Source organism: Amphibalanus amphitrite, unplaced genomic scaffold, assembly GCF_019059575.1.
Source record: "Amphibalanus amphitrite isolate SeventyFive unplaced genomic scaffold, NRLGWU_Aamphi_draft 001058F_arrow, whole genome shotgun sequence".
Lineage (NCBI taxonomy): Eukaryota > Metazoa > Arthropoda > Thecostraca > Balanomorpha > Balanidae > Amphibalanus > Amphibalanus amphitrite.
The window spans coordinates 20,019-34,397 of record NW_024882552.1 but is presented as its reverse complement, the minus strand read 5'-3'; the positions used below and the strand labels follow the sequence as shown (position 1 = coordinate 34,397).

Genomic DNA, 14,379 nt, shown 5'->3' with positions numbered 1-14,379 from the left:
GAGGGGGAGAGAGGGAAGGGAAAGAGGAACAAAAGCGAGAATGGGATGGGTTGGGGGGGAGAGAAAGAGAACGGCAGTATTGTGAAGGTAGAATAGATCGCTGGTGCCATTAACACCTGTAATCTAACGTGTTATGTGTAATGTTGGTTTATTTTGTATTAAATCAACGGATTTCTCTTATATGTGCTCACTGCTCCGGGCTCTTTGAGTCTGGAAGTGTTAGTATTATCCAAAATAACTAGAATTGAGAATAGGTGACTATCTCACTTTTAACTCACCTGTTCCTGTGCCATTATCTCTCCTCACTAACTTTTGCAATGTGCTGCGACAATGCTTTTAATGACGTCGATCCGTGTCCGTTTCAGGTACTACCTGTACCTGATTCTGTCGTCGATGGTGCTCATCATCACCTTCTGTCTGGTCATGGGTCTGTTCTGTGGATTCTGCGGACGCAGACCGGGCAATGTGTACGGTGACGATACGTGCAACAAGGGCGCCGGAGCCAACTTCCTTCTCAGGTGAGAATAAGGGACCCTGGTGCGCGCGCACGGGCACGTGCCCGTTGTGTTCTCTGGTCTTTGATGTCTTGTTCATGTTTTCTTAGTTGGAGTTTACAACGTAGTTTTCAGGAGATTATTCTCTTTCACATAGATCGATAATTGTTTGGTCATTACTGTTACAGGCTGCTCGCGTTTTGCTCAATACAGTGTCATCTTCGCTTTATTAAAAGTGAATGACATGTTGAAATATTCTGTTGACTTGGCTTCTTATCACTCTGGCCTATCATTTGAAACATAAATTGTGTTGAATTCAAATCATTCAATTCATGACTATTGACTATGCTGTCACAGTGGATGCCACAGCTCCCAATAGCGTCATTTTAATAACCCTATGACGTCACTATACCCCGCTCTGACATCCCCTCTGTTCCCCCACAGCGGCACCTTCTTCTTCTTCCTGTTCGGCTGGATGGTACTTCTCGTTGTCACCTGTATGTTCCTGGTCGGAGGCCTGGCCCAGTTCTACCTGTGTCAGGGTCTGCGGGAGCCCGAGTCTCCTGCCAGTGGTCTGGCACTGCTGGAGGCGCTGCTACCCCCTGAACAGCTGTTCCCAGAGCTGCAGAAGACCGGGTTCGATCTGGCGGAGGTTATTGGGTAGGTGGAGCGAGAGATGTAGGGGAGTGCTAGTTTGGTCGATAATGGATGGTTTTTGGTTAACTTCGCTATAATTTATCTTGTAAAACGTGTGATTTATCAAACTTATTCTCTAATTATATTTGTTTGTATGTTCTGGTTGTGGTCACCTTGACGTGACTCGCTGTGGTGTTTTTACGCTTCTGTTACCTCTATTGTACAATTTTATTCCCCCTACGCCATTAGCGTAGATACGTTTTTTAAGTCAGGTGATCAGTAAGACCCATATGACATTTTATATCTCATAATAACCCTGTGTCCGCCCCGGCAGAAAATGTCACCGGAACCAGACCATCTACACGGTGCTGAACCTGGAGCCGCTGGTGGATCTGGGCCAGCTGACACGCTACAAGGAGGAGCTGGGGATCGACAGGCAGCTCGACTCGCTCAGGAGACAGATACAGGTGCGTATACGAGGGGAAGGGGCACACTGTCGGAAATCGGGCGAGTTTTTGAATAATACTTTTGTTTCGATCATTTATATACCGATGTGATGCGGCTGTCGGCTGATGTATCAATATTTTTCAATATGTTTGGGTAGTTATTTAAAAAAAATCAGTTATTGTCTTACGTTTTTGTCATTTCTTGCCATTTTTCATTCATTGAAATTCGATTTTTTAGACGGTTTGGGCAGCTGCCTCCCTTACATCCCACTCGATAAATCGTTTTTTTTTTTCATCTGGTGCTACGCTTAAATTTTTGTTCGAGTAAATCAATTTGGTAGTTCTCATTAAAGTAGATACAACAATTTTACATGTCATCGGCCTTCCTGCAGCCCCTTGACGACATGCTTTGGTCCGGCCTCTCCCGTGGCTCTGACGGCAGTGTTTCCCCTTTTTGCCGTCAGGTGGACACTAACGTGGAGATTCTAACGCCGCGGGCCAAGAAGCAGCTGTATGAGCTGGCGGAGTCAGATGTGGCCAAGATCAACTACACGGCATTCACACAGACGGTAAGGGTTGACAGGAGAGTGTGTGGAGTTAATGGGGAGTATTGAGTAAATGGAAGGGTGGTAGGGTGATAGCCCAGGTTTGTTTTTATGATTACCCGGCTTTACCACAAACTGTTCTTCGTCCAAGGGAGATATGGCCTGTGGAAACAACGTCCTGCTGTCATAACAGCAGTGTAACGTTGCCATGGCAACTAGGACCAATCCACTTCTGTGTAACCAGCTATTCTTCAGCGAGTGATATTCCTTAACAGCCCTTCGCTCAGGCCTACCATGACAGATTGCGTGTCCGAGTATGACTTAGCCCAACAGTTGAGTTGTGAGTGGATTGTGTGCCTGGATTTACGACAGGGTATGAGGCACGCGACAGTCGGGTTTCATGGCGGAAAATTGGTCACGTATGTGTGCATTTTGGTGACATTTTGTGACCCTCTTGACCCTCGTTGAGTTCTGACCTCCCGCCGTTAACAAACTTTACTTCCTAAGCCCTTCCCTCCCCGTCGCCAAATCTCCGTTCTGTCATGCAAAGGCAAAAACTACTATGTGAGGCCAGACTCTGACCTCAAATAGTAGTTTTTGCCTTTGCACGACAGCTTTAACCCCGACCCTTGAAGATGCCCTCCCTTTACGCCTTCATAGCTGACCCCCCCCCCCCCTCTACGATCAGCTGGAGGACCGTATCACGGCGGTGGATCTGGCGGAGATGGCCGGCTCCCTGGAGGCCGCTGCCGGCCTGCTGCCGCCGGCCGAACGTGGCGCCGCTAACCGTCTGAGGAACCAGGCCACCGTACTGGGCGCCCAGCAGGAGGTGGTCGATCAGATGGCAGCCATTGTGGTGACGCTGAGGGTGAGTTAGAGGGAGGGGAAGATGTAGGGAGGAATGGAAAGGGAAGTGGTATGTGAAAAGGATAAATGGTGGAAGGAATGGAGCGTGAAGTAGTTCATGAAGGGAAAAGGAAGGCGAGGTTTTGAGGAAGGGAAGGGTAAGAGAAGCGTCAGGTGGGAAGATAAGAGTTGGGCAAATAGGCTGTACCTATTTGTTAGGATAATTTGACTTCTGTCTTATGATTGCACCAAGCCTGTCTGTTTTCTTTTAAATTCTTTCATATTTGACACAGTTTGTCTTTAATTCTGCTGCCAAAATCATTCACCAATCAACTTCATGCCTGTGCCGTGTCAGCTCAGTGTTCGTTTTTCCGGCCCTGTATATTTACATATAACCCCTAATCACTTCTCTATGTGTCTCCAACAGAACGCCACCATATCTCTCCAAGAGCACGTGCGATTTAACCGTACCAACGTCACTGAGGCTGTGAGGGAGCTGATTGGTCAGGCCGAGTCTGCGCAGCTGTATCTGAGCACCCGCGGCAGCGCAGAGGTCATCCAGGTCAGTACCGAGGTCACGCGGGGTCAGAGGTCAGTACTGAGGTCACACGGGGTTACAGGGGTCAGAGGTCAATACCGTGAGGTCACATCATGGGTCACTTCGGGCTGATATTTGGTCATTGGAGCTGGTGAAAGTTGTAGCTTAGTGAATTGTCATACGGTGTCGATAGAACTTTTCAGATAGATCATGAGACGGCAACATTTGTTTAAAAGCCCAGGGGATATGTCATAGGTCACCTGAGATCAAAAGTCGTAAAAACCAACGAAAAGATAAAAAAATATCAAAGCCCATCAATGAGGTTTGAGACTTCTCTAATATGTAATAACTTTGACATCATAAACCGTCACCCCTTACCCCTCAGCGTCAGTGACAATGACATCCCTAAAATCCAAACTCGCCATCTGACCCCTCTCCCTCTCCCTCCCCCTCTCTCCAGCTGGCTGACGAGTACGCCGCCGAGTTCCTGGCCCACCTGGACGGCTATACGGGCCGCGTGGAGGGCGCCTTCCGGAGGACTGTGGGACAGTGCGGACCGCTCAGTAACGTCTATAACGCTACCGATGTCACACTCTGCAGTAACGTCGTCTACCCGTTCGTGAGTGATTGGGGATGGAAGGACTTGGAGTGGTAGTGGGGAGGCGAAGGGGATGGATTTTTTAAAGTGGGTTTGGCAAGGAATATGAATTTTTAGTCTTTTTGTTTCGTTTTTATGACATGATGTTATATTGTTGTCTATCGGCCTCGACTTTGGTGGTTGTCGATTTGTGTTGTAAACATTCGTCAAGTTTTGCTTTTCGGTTACGTTTGGCTTAATATACTGAAAGTATGTTGAGAGTGTCATCTATACTTGGCTTCAGGGTAGCAGATGAGGGATTGTTTTATAACTAGTGTCTATTCTCGCTGACGCACCTTTCCCGTCCTGCTATGTGCTTTGTCTAAACGACACCTTTTCCTTACCTGCCACCCGCACTGAAGCCGTAGTGGATCCCATGACGTCACAATACCACTAATGACGTCACTACATGTGTGCGTGTTTCAGAACGGCTACTGGGCGGCTCTGGGCTGGTGTATTCTCATCTTCATCCCTTGTGTGGTGGTCAGCCTGGTACTGGCCTCACTCTATCGCAAAACGGAGCCCTACTCGGAAACGTTTGTCGACAAGTGAGTGTGAGGGAGAGGGAGGGAGAGAGAGAGAGAAAGAGAGAGAGAAAGAGAGAGAGAGAGAGAGAGAGAGAGAGAGGGAGGGAGAGAGAGAGGAGATAAAACGAAATAAAGGGAAAGGGGGAGGGTGAGAGAAAGAGAGAGGATGGGAATGCGTTATGGGTGATGATAATTTCGTTGGGTAATTGGTAATGCTTTCTGTTGGTGATGGTTTTGGTAAAAGATACTGGTTTCTTATGTGTGTTGGTTACGGGGATTAAGAGTATGGTGATGGCGATAAGCTTAATTAGATTCTATCTAAATGCCTCTGTGCCTGCTGCCTAACTTCTTATTTCTTTCATAAATAATTCAGCAGGTGAACTTAAAACACTGTAAATAACAACGCATCCAAGGAGCTTTGGGAATGACTAGGTATAAAATTCATTTTGTAAGCTTTCTCTAACACTGCGCTATTTTCAGTGAATATCTTTACGACGCTTATGGTGAACACGATAATATTCCGCTGGCGAAGTAAGTGGTGTACAAAATCCGCTGTGCGGGGAGGATCAGGTGCATGACGTAGTCACTTCGTTCACTGAGCGGATCAAATTCGGAGAGCTGCATTGCATGTGTTCTTTGCGCTTTTGTAGACTGCCTCGCGTCGATGGCGCGTTTTAGATTTTGCACTGCTCTTGGAAAATTTGTCGAACTTTGTCACGGAATTTACTTATCAACTTCACGCGAAACTTGCTGATGAACTGCGACTGACTTGACGTGATTAGGTATTTTAGTTGGCTTGCTGTAAGTGCTCTTTGGCTGTTTTCAGATACGGCGTAACAGTAAGGAGGTCGCAGCTTTAGGTACACAGCTTGCTGGGTGTTTACCCCGATTCAAGCTCGCTCTAATCCATTGTATGGCTTCTGGCTGTGTCTTTTGCGCTTTGCTTAGCTGATAATATTTTTACGCTTCTAGCCGCTTTAAGCTTCCGGCTGAATGCTAATGCTTTTGTGTATTACGTATTTGTTGACGTCGCTTCCGTGCATTTTGGTAGTTGTTAGTTTTATTTTAGTGGAATGTTAAGTGCAATGTGCACGGCTCAGTGCGCACCCGATTTTGACATATCATTTGTCAGGAGGTAGCGAGTTTCCTAACTCACAGCTGATGCGAAGTTCAAACATAACCAAGGTGGTTGCCTGAACGCAGACAAAGTCTCTTCATTGCTAAAGTTATCGTTTGTTTTGAAACGTCTGCAGTCAGCAGATGTTACTGTGTGTCATCCCTGTCCCCTCGTAAGAGACCCAAATATACCCAGTGTTTGAATGCTTCATCTTGTGAACTGATCTGCCGTCCATCTTGTGTCATACCTCTTCAATAGCTAAGAGAGTTCCAGTTTTTGGGGTATAGTGACCTCGCTTTCAATACGCCCTCAAGTCCATTCAAACAATCGAAGAAGTCCCCGTTATTACATTTCTTTGCCACTGATGATCTGTGCAATGCCCATTGGCCATCCTACAAAAGCTGAGCAGTCTTAGCACTGCAAGTGCTATCATCCGTATCATCTTTTTCGGATAATTTCCTTTACACGCATAAATTGTTCAGATTGAGCTGATTGATCATGCATGGACAATTGTACTGCATTGCCCGGATTACTAACTTTCTCACTCCCTTTTTCAGCGTTCGTGACCAGCGCGGTGCGAAGCGCAGCACAACAGCGGCCTCTGGTGGCGAGCGGCGGCGCACGGGCAACATGTACGAAAACAACCGTTACCATGGTTACAGTCCGGACTCACCGCCGTACACGTCTATCCCGCCGCGCGGCCAGCAGTTCCGTCCGCTGGGCGCCAGCAGCGACCACGCGGAGGATACTGACCCCAAGGCGCCGCCCCTGTGAGTGGTGGTCACGTGACGTGATCAGGGGGACGGGGAGAGGAGAAGGAGGGGATGCCGGGGCATGGGGGATTCAGGGTATGTATGATGGCTTATTGAGGGGTAACTTGGTGGTGAACTTTTAGTGGGATCTGAGAAAGTGTCAAGTGCGCTCATTCGTTGATTTATTTTTCCGAAGCCTGAATCTGCATCCCTTCATGTGCACACGAGGCGCGCCTCAGGTGCACAAGTGTTAGTTGATGCCCCTAATAAGACACCAATATCGTCATGCCATTCACAGTGACATCTTCGCTAGCTGTTATCGTTCTTCTGTCATCATACTATAAGACTAATTTGTAGCATGGCAATGCGTTGGCGACAGAGCCTCGCACCTTGTCTCCCTCACTAACGTTAGTTCCTGCTCCGACCACCAGGTGGGACCTGAACGGTGGCCCGCCGGGGTACACGGACAACCCGGCCCCGGCCGGCTATGAGCGGCCTCCGCCCTACTTCTACCCGGGACCCGGGTGAGTGACCCGACCTCTGACCTCTGACCTCGACCTCCGACTACTGACCTCGACCTCCGACTTCTGAATCCCTGACCTGACATTTGAGCGCTGACCTCAGCTGGTCGCTGGCCTCTGGCTTCTGACGGCTGGCTACTGGAAACTGTACTGTACTTCCTGACGTCAGACTACTGATCTCGACCTGTGACGAGATCTGATCTGATCCCGTGCCTCGAAGGGGTCTTGAAGCATCCAGCAGCTCATATTGACACTTCCCATATGCCAATTTAGTTGAGAGCCAACAAATTTCTATTGCCTGTGCCCATGAGGGATAACATCTATAAATCATTGGCCAGGACGTGCCCCGATATTATTATCTGTCGCCGATTCGTCATTGGGCTTTCACTATGTCCCAGTGTGGCCGGCGATCAGGCGAAGTCCAACTGGCACTGTATGCTGCGGCGGCTGGCCGGCAACCCCGAGCAGAGCCATCTGTTGTTGGCGAGGCAAACTTCACGTTCCGCGAGCCCCGTCCAGTTGTGAGCGCCGCACAGGTGCGCGATTTGAACTGCTGCTCCGCCGTGTCACCCCGCGGCTTTCACCGGCTTTAACCGGTTTATTTCAGCCCGCGCCGGTCCATTCTGGTTTATTCCGGCTTGCGCCGGTTTTTATCGGGCAGATCATACGGCTTACCGTGGCTTATCCCAGCTTTATCCCGTTCAAAGCCGGTTATGGCTGGTTTCTTTTCGATATTATGTCCTCCCAGTGCTGCCCATCGCTGCATGGCTGCCTCTGCTGTCGACGCATGCGCAAACGCTATGATTGCGCGGCGCATGCGTGGTATGATTGTCTGAAAAGTCATGAATAACTTTTCAAAGATGCATCGCAATTTTTATGAGTTAGAGATCCAGCCAGCTTGCTAATCATGCACTGGCTTGCAGTCTGTGCGAATTGTTTTATTGGGCTTCCGCCATGGTATGGCCTTTTCTGAACTTAGGCTCAAGTGATTTAGGTACGCTTGGATAGTTGGTTAAATTGACTCATGCACTTTGAATGACATGACAGTATTCACAGCTGTATGGGTATTCATCAGGCGTATAGTGACTTAGTTTGGTTCCGTTTATTGTATAGTTTTCTGCGGTGATTGCAAGCACATACGCTTTTAGACTCTTGTTGCACACATTATGCATAATGGTATGGGCTATTTTTGTCACACAATCTAACGTTATTAAATGTGTAGTTTTGTATCGATCAGAAACCTACCTATTGCTGTTGTTGAATTAATCATTGACGTAATCTAAATGGCCCAATTTAAAACGAATCCTACTAAATGAACCTCTTTAGTTGTTAGTTATTTTTGTGCTCGATTAGAAAGAAATCGGCGAAATATTCTGTGGATGTGACCTCACAGGGCCGGAGAGCGGGCGTCCCTCTTGTCTTACGACTCGCATCCGTATCTGGCGCGTGCTCTGGCCGTCCACACTCCCGACTCCGACTCCGACTCGGACTCCGAGTCGGACTCTGAGCGAGAGCGAGATTCGGGAGTGAGCGCGTGCGCTGCGGTTTCGGGCACCTCTACTTGTCAGACGACTGGTACAGATGCTGATACAATGGCTAATGTCTCGTCAAGTGCGGACATTTGTAAGAACGTGTGCTGTGCGTAGTCGGTCCTTTTCGTGGTGTTTTGGTAGTCACTGATCTAGGTTATCTAGAAGAGTTTTGATATTGAAATGCGTTTTGCGTGGTCTTAGAAGTCAGTTCTGGCTAGCGTGTTGATATGTCAAAGTCTACTCTGTAATTAATGTTTATGTTTTTTCGGAGTTGTTCAAGAGGATAAGTACAAATATTACATTTATTCAGATATTTCGGTACTCGTTGTGGTACCTTCATCGGTGAAAATGGCGCACAAAGTTTCGGTTCGTAGTTCGACAATCACATACAATACAAAACACGCGACAACGTCATCTAAAAACCTACACTTTAAATATGCCTGAGAAGACCTAATTACCTAAACCTAATTTAGCACCAAGCATATTACAGGCAATCTACCAGCTGTTGGTGACTTTTTTTTAAAATAAAACTACAACTGTTGGGGACAAACTTGTAATGTAATGTTCACAATTGGCGTAATTGTAGGACAAAATATACGAAAAAACGATATGAGAAAAGATGGCGGCCGCTGGGTAAATACTAGAGGTTCTATAAGCTAGCGGTTTGAAGACGACGATACTATGTATGCTGCGGGTCTAGGTTAAGAGAATGTCCCATATGGGGCTCAAACGGACTCAAACTCCGAAAAACATAAACATTAATTACATATAGTCCTGAGGAAAAGTTTTTTAATCATGACACTCAAGTCATCTCAAAGTCTACTCTCCTATAATGAATTACCATGAGTGATGAAAACGCAGTTGAGCTAGAAATTCGTTTACTAACATGTTCCCAATTATGTCCCGCAGTTTAGTATGCCTGTAGCAAAATACTCTTCTAATCCAAGGACGTTTCCCCGTTTCCGATGCAACTTCTCCCAAGAATGAGAATAACGCAAGGCTTCCTAAATCGGTCGAAGCCTGGCTCTTGTCCAAACCACCTAGTTAGTGACCTTGACCCCATGTTGACCTAGCCTCCTTGACCTTGACCCGGTCGTTGGTGTCAGGTGGTCGGCGGCCTGTGATGCGGTACTGCCACCGGTGGTGACGTAATGTGACGTCATATAACGTGTGACGTCACATGGTGCGGTCAGGTTAGACTGCAGTCGCTGTCGTAGGAATGGATGTCAATCTATTGGATGGGCGTGAAAAACTGACGTATAAATTCAAATTGTTTTTACGTTATAATTTAAAAAAACGTCGAAGCTGCGTCCTGTCAAAGACAAAAGCTGTGTGATTAGGCTTTTATTTAATTTCAATTTTAGAAGCAGTAAATGATTCGCTTTTCTGTCAGTTTACACGCCCATCGTTGTGTTATATGTACCCTGATAGTACCCTCCTTTGACCATTTATTTATTTTTTATGATGGATCATTTCTATGGTGACTTGTGCGTTCGATAGATATAGATGTCCTGTGCTTCCTTATGTCACGGAGTTTGTTTCGATATCACGCTAGATATTATAATGTCCTTTCTGTAGGCGGTTGTGAAGCCTTGAAGGTTAGCCTAGCCTTTCTAACTACGACCTGTCTGTTTTCTATTAGACGGTGTTGCCTTTGAGCTGTGATAATGATCCGTGGTTACGCCATGGTGACCCATTGTGCACCTTCTTCAAATGTCGATAGTCTTTTCCCTGTGATATGCGTTACAGAAAGAAAATGCAATGGTATTCGTTATATTTACCCGATAATTATTGGAATGTAAATTTGTTTGTACGTTTGTATTTTCGATGTGTTTCCTGCAACTAGCTACTCGATGTATTCCTCGCAACCTGAGACACGTTTACAAAACTTGGGGTTACAAATGAAACCCTCTTGCTCCCCTGTATTTGGTGTGGTCATATTGCATGGTTTTCTTTCTTCTCAGTATCTAGATCCAGTCTTTCTGGAATATCTCTCGATATCTAGTCTTTTTACCCTATTCGTTACCAGTCGGTTGACTCGCTCGATCGATTATTGTAGGATCGCCATAACCTGTTGTTTTCAGAATTATTGTAGCATGCAACCAATCAATGTGTGTCAGATGTTTAGGGCTGTTGACAAGGAACATGAGGCGGCTGTGGATGCCACTATTTTTTATAGTGTCGCATTGGCATTTTGTGATTAGTACGGCGACACTGCCTCTAGCCTGCAACCGATAACGCAAAACGTCATGATTTATTCATGAATAGATTAGTTTATTCCGATGCTCATCATCCGCCTAACGTGCAAGATTTTCGAATAATGCTGTAAGCGCCCGACCCGGTGTATTTGACGCCTCGTCTGATCCTCTGACGTCACCTGTTTTGACCTTGACCCGTGTCTCCCGCCAGGCCGGAGCGCTCCTGAGCCCAAGCGGGAGCCGGCAACGCCGCTGCGTACCGTGGTGCCATCTAGGATCGGCCGGCGCAACTGCAGCTTCCGGCCGGTGACACGCCGCGCCTGGGGCGCTCGCAGTTTCGCCGTTTGATGACCGCCCGTGCCCCCGGGCGCGGCCAGTCACGTGTCTGTCACGTGACTGCCCCGACGCTGTGATACGCCATGGTTGAAGCGGACAGCGGGCGTTCTGAAACGAGTGAGAAATGCGGAACTTTAACCGTGTGTAAGCCGGGCTCCGGAAACCTTTTGGTGTTGACTAGGCGGGGCCCGATTTGGGCCTTCGTGTGGGCATAGGATGGACCTTTGTGGCCAGACGGATCTGAGAAGGCCTCTCGTGCCGACGCCTGTTTGCGGCGAGTGATGTGTGTGATCTGATGCGATCATGGATCTGTTTAACTGGTACGTACCGGAGTTATCCGGATATTCCAATATGGCGTCGGATGGAGGCCATGACCGTTCGTATGTGTTTTGTAGAACCTGTTTATATGCGTTTTGACGGCTTTGAAGACAGTGCGACTGTACCAGATGTGTCCCTGCCCAAGATGGCGGCTCGTTTTAGGTTGTTTTAGCGGCGGTCTGTTTTGTTTTACTCCACGTTTCGCCGCCGTTGTGTGAATGTTTGTGTGTTTGTGGAGCCTCGTATGTCGCGTTTGGTCAGTCTTCTCAGCAGTTGGCTAGAGTCAGCTCTTAACGCCGTTCATTGGCATCCTCGCGAATATCGGCGCTTACAAAGTAAAGTGCCTGACCATGGGTGGAAGCATCGTCCCCGGCAAAGGCATGTATTTCTGAACAAACAATTATTGGCCACATGACGAGTGCAGACCAAAACGCAAGTAGGTGTCCCGGAAAAGCTTGCACTGGGGAAGACGAAATGTGCCCGGACTTAGTAGATACGTCCCATGGCGATCAACAGCTGATGGAAGAAGTATGAGCATTTCGTTGATATTGTATTCGTATTTACGTGATCGTGCGAAATGTGTGTTATCCATTGAGAAGTGACCGTGTTTTATGTAGCGCTAATAAACCAAGCGTGTTCTAAGGCTTGTGTTTTGGACGATCTTTTTTTTTACCTCATCGTCAGCTGGATTTCGTTCAGTGGACACTGGACTGTAACTGATTCGGTTGGTTTACGCAGCTAAATTTGCGACGCCCCATGTTATGTCGACCCTAGTCACAGAAAGAGTAGAAATTGGTGCTGGCATGTCGACACAATGGCTAGCGCAGCGGTCCGGGTAAAGTTAGGGTATGAAAGCATTGAAACTGGATAGGCACTGAGGCGATGCTAAACCTTGGGGTACTGGCTCGCGACTTTCGTGACTTGTACGGCTGTGCACTCGTAAATCAAAATCCTTCCTCCCATTGATTAATACTGACTAGATGCCGGCAGCGCTCGTGCGTTGCCTTGGGCCAGAATTGGAGGATCCATAGCCCAATGAAATGTGCATTATTTTGGAGCCCTTGCCTGGGACTACCATTGAACCGATTTTGAGGTTGATAGCTTAAAATTTCTTTGAGACAGAGAACCTCACGTCAAAACGGTTTTCCGACCCCAGCACGTGCAGCCTGCACCCCTCGCAGACGGTGACCCCCCTGGAAACTGGTTCAAGGTGTTACCGATGTGGCCCGCCAGTATGGCTTTGCCCGTGACCTCGGGTTGACCTGTAGCCTTGACAAAAAAATTCGTGTCACCGAAACTTTGAAGCGGAATAGCATGTGCCACGAAGCACCGAGCGAACCGAGGCCAGCACCAAAAGTTTACCTCGCCGGAGACGAATCAAACGGTCCCACTTTCGTCCCGATCGGTCCACCCATTTTGACTCCAGGTCCAAAAAAGCTTGGACAAACTCACTCACATACTCACTGACAAACAGGTTCAGCCGAACTTTTTTTCAGCGACCCACCAATGGGAATTTCCGGATGCAAAAGCATGCTATCGCATGCTTTTGATCCTCCAATTCTGGATTAGATCACCTAGCCCACCAATAGGCGGATCAAAAAAGGAGGTCTCAGAGTAGACGCTGCGAGCAAGTCACACCCCCAAAAAGTTTATCCAAATTAAAAATATTCCTCGGATTTTGATTGCTATCGCACCGTTATGCCCTTCAAAAACAAACTTTTCCCCCAGCCATAAAAATTGTTAATTTTTTCTCTCCTAGAAAAAATGCAAATTCGCATCGATTTCGGAAGCTACGAGCTGGGGTCATTTGCTCCAAATGCACCCCTCCCCCACCCCCCCCCCCCCCCACCCCCACCCTTGGGTTGGATCCGCCAGTGAGCCCACCTGACCTCACGCTGACGCGACCCTTATGAAAAAAAAAAACGATATATAGAAGCTGACGCTGTCAGAGTTTGAGAGCTTTTTACTTCCTGTAAGTTTTAACCCCCCCCCCCTCCCCCTGCGAAAGATGAGGGCACTGAGGGCGTTAGGAAGTTGCGACATTATTGAGCCGTGCAAAGGCTCACTTATAATGTCATATGTACCGAAGTGACCTGACCAGGATCTGACCAGGATCATGACCTAAAAATGTGCTAAAAAATGTGGTTGAATCACATGAGCTCACTGAGGTCACCATATCGGAAACCGCGTTGGGTCTTTCTCCATCAATCCAGGCATGTCAATGTGTGCCTGCGCCAGGGCGTACAAAAAAAAAAAAAACGACCTGATAAATACGACACCAGTCTGGTCAAGCGTCTCCAGTGGCAATCATACCAGGACACATGGGGCTGCGGAGTGCGGACGCGGCATAGCTGGACTGTAGGCGCCCGTGTCGTCCGGAACGGTAAAGATTCGGTCGGGGCCGTAACTACACGACGGCCGCAGTCAGGCACGCGCCATCGATCCAGGCCGCACCGACCGAGGTTGCAGCGTCGATCGCACCGCGGTAACAGTGAACTTGGAGCGCGTGTTGCCCGGCGCCAGCCCAGCCAACAAACCGCCCGACCGAGCCAGCGGTACCTCCGCCGCCGTTCGGCTCTACCAGGATCCTACACGGTTATACCTACATATACAGGGTGTTTCACTAAAAGTGTCAAAAAGTAAATGCCTATTAAAGATACATAGAATATGCAAATCACGTGGCTGCGCACGTGGCTTTGTTGCAAATTTTTGGACATTTATTTTTTATCCATTTAAGATATATTTTACACTCATACGGAGCGAGGGCAGGAGGCCAAAGTTACTAGTCATTTTTTCCTTATGCAGAACAAGAACAGGTTATTTACACCGCAACAGGAGGGATGGTATTACACTTATGTACATTTGGTGCCATCAGAAACATTGAAACCGTATGCCGACTTTTCAGGAAACTTTTTACTCTCTCACCTCGCTACGTT

At 47.8% G+C, this 14,379-nt stretch overlaps 1 protein-coding gene across 4 annotated transcripts in view; it reads left to right on the top strand.

Moving 5' to 3' along the window:
- Window positions 1-12,085, top strand: part of LOC122369646 (prominin-like protein) — a 70,488-nt gene extending 58,403 nt beyond the window's left edge. For 2 of the 4 annotated variants that reach the window (XM_043344543.1, XM_043344542.1), the window contains 12 exons: window positions 366-518; window positions 939-1,154; window positions 1,465-1,597; window positions 2,041-2,145; window positions 2,810-2,989; window positions 3,395-3,529; window positions 3,966-4,124; window positions 4,569-4,690; window positions 5,150-5,200; window positions 6,344-6,556; window positions 6,970-7,062; window positions 11,001-12,085. In XM_043344543.1, coding sequence (XP_043200478.1) covers window positions 366-518; window positions 939-1,154; window positions 1,465-1,597; window positions 2,041-2,145; window positions 2,810-2,989; window positions 3,395-3,529; window positions 3,966-4,124; window positions 4,569-4,690; window positions 5,150-5,200; window positions 6,344-6,556; window positions 6,970-7,062; window positions 11,001-11,016 — 1,576 coding nt within the window. In that variant the 3' untranslated portion in view covers window positions 11,017-12,085. The remainder of the gene's footprint in view (window positions 1-365; window positions 519-938; window positions 1,155-1,464; window positions 1,598-2,040; window positions 2,146-2,809; window positions 2,990-3,394; window positions 3,530-3,965; window positions 4,125-4,568; window positions 4,691-5,149; window positions 5,201-6,343; window positions 6,557-6,969; window positions 7,063-11,000) is intronic. The other 2 variants (XM_043344544.1, XM_043344545.1) reach the window with 1 other exon arrangement.
- Window positions 12,086-14,379: the final 2,294 nt, after the last annotated feature.